At 45.8% G+C, this 9,512-nt stretch overlaps 1 protein-coding gene across 1 annotated transcript; it reads right to left on the bottom strand.

The window, feature by feature from the left end:
- Positions 1–2,804: 2,804 nt before the first annotated feature.
- Positions 2,805–9,101, bottom strand: TCP11 (t-complex 11; the record flags this gene model as incomplete). Its single annotated transcript, XM_010169192.1, has 8 exons — positions 2,805–3,043; positions 5,021–5,184; positions 5,615–5,799; positions 6,122–6,342; positions 6,994–7,130; positions 7,512–7,732; positions 8,588–8,708; positions 8,969–9,101. Coding segments are annotated over 8 exons (1,421 nt in total), but the record flags the coding sequence as incomplete, so codon positions are not given.
- Between the last annotated feature and the right edge of the window lie 411 nt (positions 9,102–9,512).

Here is a 9,512-nt window from a genome sequence, read left to right as displayed (position 1 = left end):
ATTGTTTTGGTAGTACATCTCCCCTTTTATTTTTGATGGGTTTTCTCAAGGTTCTTGGGTGCTGGAGACTGATCCTGGACCATGCCAGTCCCTGACCCCCCGGTAATCTGTTAACCCAGCTATTGCAGTGTTCTGGCTCTTCCTCCCAACAGGGTTTTTGTGGTATCTGGAGGAAAGTGCCCTAAATTTTTGGTGCTGAACATGACTTTGAATCAAAATGCATCTGCTGTATTGCCTGCCTGGGAAAAGGTGGCACTGCCTTGGGCCTTGTTCCCCTTTTTTTTCTTCTCTTTTCCAGACTTTGGTTGGTGTGTGTGGCATGAGCTCAGGCTGAGACCTCAAGCCAGGTGAACTAAGACACAGCGTTGTCTTTTTTTATATAGGAGGGGATGATTTTTTGTTTGTTTTATTTGTTTGGGGGGGATTTTTTTTTTTTTTTCAAAATTGAAGCTGCTTTATCCTTTTTCATTTTGTATTTACAAAAAAAAAAGCGCTGATCTTAGCTGCCAAGATGTCTTTGAACTTGCCTTGAGTCTGTTCTTTTTTTTGAAGAAATCATGCAACTTTTGCAAGGTACATGCCTATCCCCCTCCTGGGGAGGAGACACCAGTGTCTTCCAGTGTCTTCTTTCACCTCTAGTGAAAAGTTTGTACCTTCACCAGGCTGCTGAGACACAGACCAGATGCCAAATAGTCCCTGTGAACAAGTCCAGTTCTGTGCGCAGCTGAAGTGGAGTCAAGTGCTTTATTGCTCTTCCTGCCCCACTTCAGACATTTCTAGCAGCAGAATTTCCCCTGGCTTTCTTCTGCTCACATCATTTCCATGCAGTCAGATCTATATTTTAGAGCAAGCACGGTGTTTGCAACACTGTCTTGTTGCAAAAGGTCTCACATTGGTATTCCTTAATGCATTTTTTATTTCTTTTTCCTTTTTTTTTTTTCTTTTCTTTTTTTCAAAAGAAATTAACTGTGCTGCTCTTGCAAAGTCAGTCTAGCTCAAACATTTTTCTTACCCGTGAAAGAATAACCTGAGATTCCCTAACAGGGCAGAGACCAGTCGAGTTCAGTTTGCAATGTAGACATTTTTTGCTAATTGTGATGTATGGCAGTGGGACTGATTTGTAATACAAATGTTATTTAATCTGTCTGTATTTTGATACTTGAATTTCCTTTTATTTCCTGTATATACAAATTGTTAATCTGTTCAAATTTGTCTGAATTTTAAACATCTTGTGGTACCAAACATAACCAATCTGTGCAACAACATAGACTGACCTCACTACAACAAGGCGAGATTGTAAATATTCCTGGGCTTCCAGCAGTCGTTTTGTTGTTTTCATAATTGTACAACTTAGAACAGACTGAATTAATAAACAAACTTAGATCCACCCCCGTTGTCACTGTCACCTCAGTCTCCTGGTCATCTGTGTTAAAGCAATGCTGTTCTCATCCTCATCTAGCAGACCTGACCTGTGAAGGTAAGAGAGAAAAGGGGTGAGGGCGGGGAGCTACGTGGTGTGGAATTAGCTCAGTCAAGCGCCCTACCTGCACTTCTCTGCCTTGTAAATCCAAGGAAGGAGAAAATGTCAGAGTGTTGGGCAGAGATGATGTGCTGAGGTTGAGGAAGCAGAGCACCAGACATGGATAAAGTGGGAGCGATCCCACTGGAGTCCTCTGGCAGCAGAACACGGGTGTGTGCTGTCCCGAGGCGTGTGGCGTGCAGGAGGGAGAGTGCTGGCTGCTGACTAGTCACTTTGGTTGAAGCTGCTCTTTCCAATTAGTCATAAAAGACCCCAAATGTTGAATATTATTATTTTGAGACAATAATTTACACATAAAAACACATCTGTGTGTTTTGTTAAAGACAGATCTACTTACAGCATAGCTGTCTCCAACCGCTCTGTGTATGTTCTCCACGTGATGGTGAGAAAAGCTCATTTTCAGCCCCAGTAATGTCCATCTGCAGGGACTGTTCCACTGGGGACTGTCAGGATCCTCAGAGGTCCATCTGCAGGGACTGTTCCACTGGGGACTGTCAGGACCCTCAGAGGTCCATCTGCAGGGACTGTTCCACTGGGGACTGTCAGGACCCTCGTTTACTCTGATAACCACTAAAATCACTTCTCTGCAGCACGGCAGCAACTGATTCATCTAACAACTCTAACAGGTTGGGCAGCCCTTGAATATAGTATTTACCCAGCAAAGATTTTTTGGCTTGCCAAGAAGGACATTTTCATGATGTAAAATTAAGAGCAAGAAATCCAGACATTTAAATACAGGTTTAGAGTTCAGATTTTCATGTCAAGTAAAAATCTGGCTGATGTAAAATACTAAACACACTAGGGATTGCTAAATTTATACCATATGTTCTATTTCTAATAATTCAGTAAGTCAGGTTTTAACATTGAAATATATTGAGCAGTTTTAATGATCTTAAATACTATGTGGCTTTATCAAATGCAAACAGCGTCCTTAAGCTGTGACTAATGTTTCAGCAAAGTAGGTTACAGGCTCATGGCAGAATTAACACCTCCAATTAAAAAAAAAAGAAAAGCTTAAGCTGCACTGCAGTTTTATGAGCTCCACATCCCATTGCCTTCCCTACCAAATAGGGTTTTTGGGAAAAAAAAGCCACTACCTTTTGTAATTGAGAGGTTTATTCAGATGCTGACATGCCAAGAGTCACTTCCCAGTAGCAATGCTGGCCCCGGTGGATTTGTCTGATTGATTTTTACAAGCTGAAGCATGATTTGAGAAGTGGTTGGAGAATGGATTCCACCCCAGCCTGGGATGTGGAGAAGATGATCAGAAAGAATCCATCCCTGAGTCTGAGTCTGGTTCTGCATCTGGGAGAAGCACTTTTTTGAGAATTCCTGAGTAGTAAGGTCCAAACACCTGCCTGTTGTGGTGGATCACTCTTCCAAACCTGCGCCCAACTTCCAGCAACTCTTCCTGAATGGGATCCAGGCCCTTTGGGAAATCTTTTGGAGAATTCTGTCCCTCAGGGGAAAGGAAGAGGCTGAGGAAGGAATGAATCCGCTGCTCTGTAGGGAACAAAAGTATGAAAACAAGATGAAGAAATAGACAATGAACCTTTGCACAGAGAGCGAGTTTTTGAGCCAAAGGCTTCCTCACACAGTCAAGAGCAGATCTGAGGACAGCTGCGTTGTGGCAGGATGTTGTGGGCAAGTAATGCTCTAGATCAACTTGGGGACACCACAGATTAATGTATTCCTCTTCCAAATACTCAAGAGAAGAAACAGCATCCAGCACAGGACCCGAGGGGAAACTGTGACACAAGCTGAGTACTGGAGTAGCAGGTGTGCTTGCCTTGTTTTCACTTTGTCCTGGGTATCTGCTTCTAACCATGGCTGGGCTGAAGGACTTCAGAATGGTCAAATCCATCAAGCCTAATGTTAAACTGGAGCAGGTCAACAGTCAAGGGTTTTCACCCACTCGGAGAGTTTTTTGTACTGCACTGACATGTCAAGCATCTTAGAAGAGTAATGGAATATAGAACTTCAGAGCCTGGGATTTATCTCGCCTGCCACAGCAGTGTTTTGAAATTGAAAACGTTCAGGAAGCCTCACTGAGGAAGAGAGAGCTGAGATGTTCCTGCACTTGAAATGAGTGTGTGGAAAATGCTGATAGTGGCCAAGAGTGGAGGCAAGACATGGGTTTGGTTTTTAGACACAGAGTGGGGGAAAGGCTGTCTAGTTCTGCAGCTTCTAATGCTGCACTGTCACTGAGTCCTTGCCATCACACACTGCCCAGCCTGTAGTTTATCGAGGTTTGGGTTAAGCTATTAATTCAGCCTTCTGAATTACATCAAAACAAAATAGCCTGCTCTGACATGGAAAGAATAAACCCAAATAAACAGTGTGGTGGAGTCCACAGAGGCTGGGAAGGGGATACTTAACTAGCTGAAGCAGCGGGCAGGAAGAGCCTCACCTTATTTTCATAGCTGATAAAAGCGAGTCTTCCATGTGGAAATAATCTTTCCTGTAGCGTAGGAGCTGCCTGTGGCACCACAATCTGATGTGGAGTTAGCGTTCAGAGTACTAATAAAAGGTCAAAATAACCAGCTCTTATCCAAACCATTTGAATAAATATTTTGATGGAGCAGCATTATAGGGCAGCTGGTTAGCTGAATACCAAGCGGTGCACTCTCTAGGGATAAATATTATTTAAAGTTCTTAGCGTGGTGCTTTACTCCAGCCAGTGATTAAGCTCTCACTCTGCATCCCAGCCTGAAGATTGTAACACTACCTAGGAACAGAGCTCGCACTCGGGCCTGTTCAGCTTTTAGCAAGGTTGGGAGGCTTTGAGAGATTTTATTTTTCAAAGCAATTACTGTTTGGGAGCATGTCAGGGTGGAAAAGGAAAATCAAGAGAGTTTCTAAACCTGGCTTCCCTGACCCTCCTCTCCTGTGCAGACTATGTGAAGGGGCCAGATGCTGATCTCAGCCCTCACCATCAAGCAGCAGTCCTGCTCAGTGCAGGGAGGTTGCTTTGCTAGTACTGATCCTAGAGCTGTCCTTCACCCTTCAGGGTCACAGAATCACAGGATGTCAGGGATTGGAAGGGACCTTGAAAGATCATCCAGTCCAACCCCCCTGCCAGAGCAGGAACCTCAATGAGATCACACAGGAAGGCGTCCAGGCGGGTCTTGAATGTCTCCAGAGAAGGAGACTCCACACCCTCCCTGGGCAGCCTGTCCCAGGGCTCTGTCACCCTCACTGGAAAGAAGTTTCTTCTCAAGTTGAAGCAGAACCTCCTGTGTTCCAGCTCACACCCATTGCCCCTTGTCCTACCATTGGGCATCACTGAGAAAAGCCTGGCTCCATCCTCCTGACATTCGCCCTTAACATATTCATAAACATTAATGAGGTCACCCCTCAGTCTCCTCTTCTCCAAGCTAAAGAGCCCCAGCTCCCTCAGCCTTTCCTCATAACCCGAGTTGTGGCCTATGAGTGCAAAGTGGCTTCAGGGTCGAGTTAGACATAAGCTCAGAGACTCACCGATGACACGCCGGACTGCGTTGCCCTTGTCCGCGATGTTTTTTATCTGGCCTTTGAGGGAAGCACGCTTGTCGGTGGGAAAAGCGGGATAACCCAGCTGAGAGAGAGTCCTGCTGACTTCCTGGAGCACTTGGTCACCAATGTCTTCTAAAGCTTCTTCATACCTGGATCATACAAAGGTACATGCACTGACTATGACTCACATCGGGTTGGGGAAGGGGTCTTGCAGGCACAGAGTGAGGAGGGAGGTGAATCTACGTGCCTGTGAAGTGTCACCACAACCACCATCCAGCCAGAGCTCTGTGAAATAAGCTTCCCTTCCCCACTCTTTGACAAGCACGAGGCTGCCCTGCCCCTGACTCATGAAATAGTGATCAGCACTAATTTTCTCCTCTAATCAAGAGGGGACTAATTGCTCTAGAGAGTTAACTCCCAGCTAAAAATGCTGGCTGGCTTCCCCAACTCCCTGCAGTAGACCTGGCTGCTATTTGTATCTCAGATCCTCTTCCACTCTCGAGGGAGATTTTCCACAACCAACCAGTGCCTGCATTCTCACTCTTCTTCTTCTGGAAAAGAAAACTCAAAGTAACCTACCTGGTACAAGACAGCCCTTCCAAGAGGACCTTTGTTACCCGTTTCAGCCTAGCTACAAACCCAGGTGAGCCACATAAGGTGCTTCCACAGGTGCCACTGGTCACTAGCAGGACTGCAGCTACAATGGTAAGCTGATTCACTTGCACTTGTACTTCCTGCAGTCGGGCCTGATCCATAAACAGTGTCTGTGAACAGAACCAAATCAGCCTGGGGGTGTAGAAACAGCAGCTGTGATAACTCAGCAGATCTCAAACCATAAAGCAGGGCTGTAACATCCCCATGAGGAGGAGTGGAAGGCAGCTGCCTGGCAGCCGGGAGGTTTGGTTTTGTGAAAAATCCAATTAGTTTCACATGGAGGAAAAAGCATGTGCAATGACTCACGGTGTAGAGGGGACAGAGAGTCTGGCCAGTTCTTTCTAGTGAAGATGCAGAACCAGTACACTTGTTTATTTTGTGTATTTTTATGAATAAAAAAAAGCTGTAAAGGTATCCAAGCACTTCTCCTACCTCAGGGAATTCCTTTTGCCCAGGCTCCCAGCAGAGCAGATTCATGTATCCTTGATCTAGCACGGACCTGAGACTTGGCACAGTTGTGCTCCTGCTGACAGCCCCCAGCAAGCATGGGGCAGGTGAGCCACTGACTGCAGGGTGGGGAGGTGGCTGGGGAGAGGACATGGACACTTCTGCTGCTGCTTTGCACAGCCACTCTCTTGTGTGATCCAGGCAATCTGCAGGGGGTGATAAAAATGGATGTTTGGTCAGGCTAAGTCAGTAAGGAGCAGGTTCACTACACTGCAACGCAAAGGAGATGTAAATTTGGAAGGCGAAGGCATCGTGCTGGCTCCTGACACCATCACTAACATACAATATTAACGTCCTGTTGCCAGGACACGAGGTTAGGCTGCTGAGACAAGTATCCGGAGAACATCATATTTTATAGAGGATTTCAGCCTCCAAGAGGCACCTTTAATGGAGTCTGATGAAGGAGAGAGGCAGCCAGAAGGAAATCTACAGAGATGACTACATCAAACACAGGTTTTCCTCTTTAAATATGCCTCCTAACAACATTTGGCTCATTCCTCTGAGGATCTCAAAACACTTTAAACTCGTGAGAACTTACAGTTCCTCATGAGAACGCTGTTAGCTCTTACGCATGCAGAAACTGAAGCACACTAAGTAACTTCTTATCTGTAAGGTACGTTAGTGAAGAGCCTTGAGGAAGGGACCCAGGAGTCCTCCAGCTTTTAGAGGCATTTCTCTCATCTATTACTGAGCACAAAGATGAAAGCATCACCTTTAGAATACTTAAAGTTCCCTTTTAGTGCTTTAATAGCTCCTGTAGAAGCAGCAGTTCTCCTCTCCCTTCCCCTGTGACTTACTAGGCAGCTTATCCAAGAGTTCCTGGAATTTCTCCCGTTCATACTGGATGGTGTGGTCTTGCAAGTGAATGCGGAGGCTCTGGATGGTAAAATTCAGCATATCCATTTTCATTAGGTCCAACACCCTGAAAATCTCCCTGGAATGAGACACAGTGAATTGAAGGTTTAATACTGCAGTAAATGCTGTAACTGGGGCCTTTTTAGAAGGCTGAGAAAAGGGAGTTCAGATCCTCTGACATGATTCCATTTCCTCATAAAAGGTTGTTCAGTCTAATTGGAGTAGTCCCTAAAAATTACTAGATAAACCAGATTTACTTCGCTAAAGACTCTTCTACTGTCTAAACTGCAGCTGGGCAACAAGAACATGTCTAAATAGAAAAAAAATAAGGAAGTCAAAGCCCAGATTGCACAAAAGGGTCCTTGGCCCATAATTCCAAGGCAGTTTCCTCTCCACCCACTGTTTATGGTTGAAGATTTTCCCGGTCTGTGCAGACCAAGACAGAGTCAGCAACACCCACCTGAGAAGTCGAGCTGGGTCTGTGAGGCTTTGCAACCCTCGTACTTCCTCATCTCGAACGGGCGCACACAGCCTGGCCATTGTGCCAAGGACGTACACGGTGAGGCCGCGGATATCCAGAGCCCCGTGCTCAGCCTCCTGTCTAATCAACTCCATGTCCAAGGCCTCTTCAATCTGGCTTCGCAGCTGGTTGTGCCATGGCAGCAGCAATGATAGCAGAGCCTGCCCAAAGCAGCAGCAGCAGCAGCAGTCTCTTTTTTGTTCCAGGAACTCAACAGTTCTCCAGAGTGGCTCAAACGGAATCAAGTTTGGCTTTGTGTTGAGACTAAGCTAACTACTCAAGACACAAATTCTGGGGCACACAATCACTTCAAGGGAATGCTCGAGTCTAATAACTTACTTCAGGATGTCTGGCTACTGTTTCAAACCTTGCAAAACTTCCTTTAGTGTCATACATGAAAGAAGGGAGTTATCTGGCTGGATGAGGCTTTGAGCAACCTGGTCTAGTGGAAGGTGTCCCTGCTGCTGGCAGGGGGGTTGGAACTGGATGAGCTTTAAGGTCCCTTCCAACTCAAACCAGTCTATGATTCTATGATCTGTCTGGAGTCTAATGGGAAAGCATAGACTGGAAAAGCAAACTATGCACAACCTCATGCCCTGCTAATATATTTTAGTGCTAAACGGTGTTCTTCTTCACTACACTGTACACTTAAATAGCAGATACAGCTCTTCATATGCCTAAAGAGGTGCCTTTGTATAGAGAATTGCAGTTTTTGTTTGGCAGATACTATACCAGGTATGGCCTATGGCTGTTCAAACAAAGGCTTTCCATCTTTTTGGTAGAGTATGTGTTTTACAGACCTGGGACCAGAGAATGACTTTCCTTCTCAGACAGGTTTTAGAAGGTGGAGTTGTATAATTTGTGTCTCCCTATAAACTAAAGGGAGCCTATTTTCTCTTTCCTCTTACGCCCGTTTGCATAGGAATATTGGATGTAAGGGGCGAGGTGATGATTCAGAGAATTCTAAATCACCAACTAATTCTAAGGTGATCATCTCTGCTTCAGGAACAACTCACCTCTTTTATCTCCTGCAGCAACTGGATTGCCCGAGTGTAGTCTGGGGGACTTGCAGAGAGCTGTTCCTCCAGCCCGTCCCAGAAAGCTTTGTGCAATGTCTCCTTCGCTATGTTTTCCAGGCTAAGAAAGAAGAGAGGAGGGGAGAGATGCTCAACGAGTAGGAGGGGAGAGATCCTCAACGAGTATGAGGCAACCATAACCTCTCAGTTCGATGAGACCATTCCTGTTGGATTTCATTGTGGTTCAGGTCTTTCTTTTTATTTCAGGAGTTCTTATTTTCTTGTTACTTCTACATTCAGATCCAACCCCATCTCCTTCCCCCATTCTCACACATTTTCTGTAACGTGACAGAAAGAAGCCATGCCTGAACAGATACACACCTTTTTGGGGAGAAGCTGGCCGCTTGCAGTTTGAAGTCACCGTTGAGTACAATTTCGTGGGCGATGGTCAGTTTGGAAATGTCATCGGTTATTTGCTGGAGCTCACTGATGGAGAGAGCTTGTGGAGGGCTGGCTGTGGAAAAGCAGAATCAAAGCAAATGAGAGAAGGAATGCTAACTGGAGTCTTCTGAGAGAAGAAAAATTACAGGAAAAACTACAGAAAAAAAAAGTTACTGGATACATTTTTAAGTGGCAATGTGCAGATCTGTGTCTAGACAATGCACCTCAGTTTCTGGAGGTGTGAGGGGCCCTTCCCCCTCACCAACCCCTCCGGAGCCCTGTGGGGCTCCCACGGAGCGCGGCTGACACCTACTGACGGCAGGAACGCGCCGCTCCTCCATTCACTGCGAACACCGAATTATATACTCAACTATTACTATTTAACACCAATTAAATATCGGCGGCAGGGCTGAGGGAGAAGCCCCGCGGCCCCCACGTACGGTAGATCGCTGCTTCTCCGCCCTGATCCCCCTTTCCCCGTACC

Source organism: Antrostomus carolinensis, unplaced genomic scaffold, assembly GCF_000700745.2.
Source record: "Antrostomus carolinensis isolate BGI_N321 unplaced genomic scaffold, ASM70074v2 scaffold6680, whole genome shotgun sequence".
Lineage (NCBI taxonomy): Eukaryota > Metazoa > Chordata > Aves > Caprimulgiformes > Caprimulgidae > Antrostomus > Antrostomus carolinensis.
The sequence above is the reverse complement of the archived record's forward strand: the minus strand, read 5'-3'. Positions and strand labels throughout refer to the sequence as shown.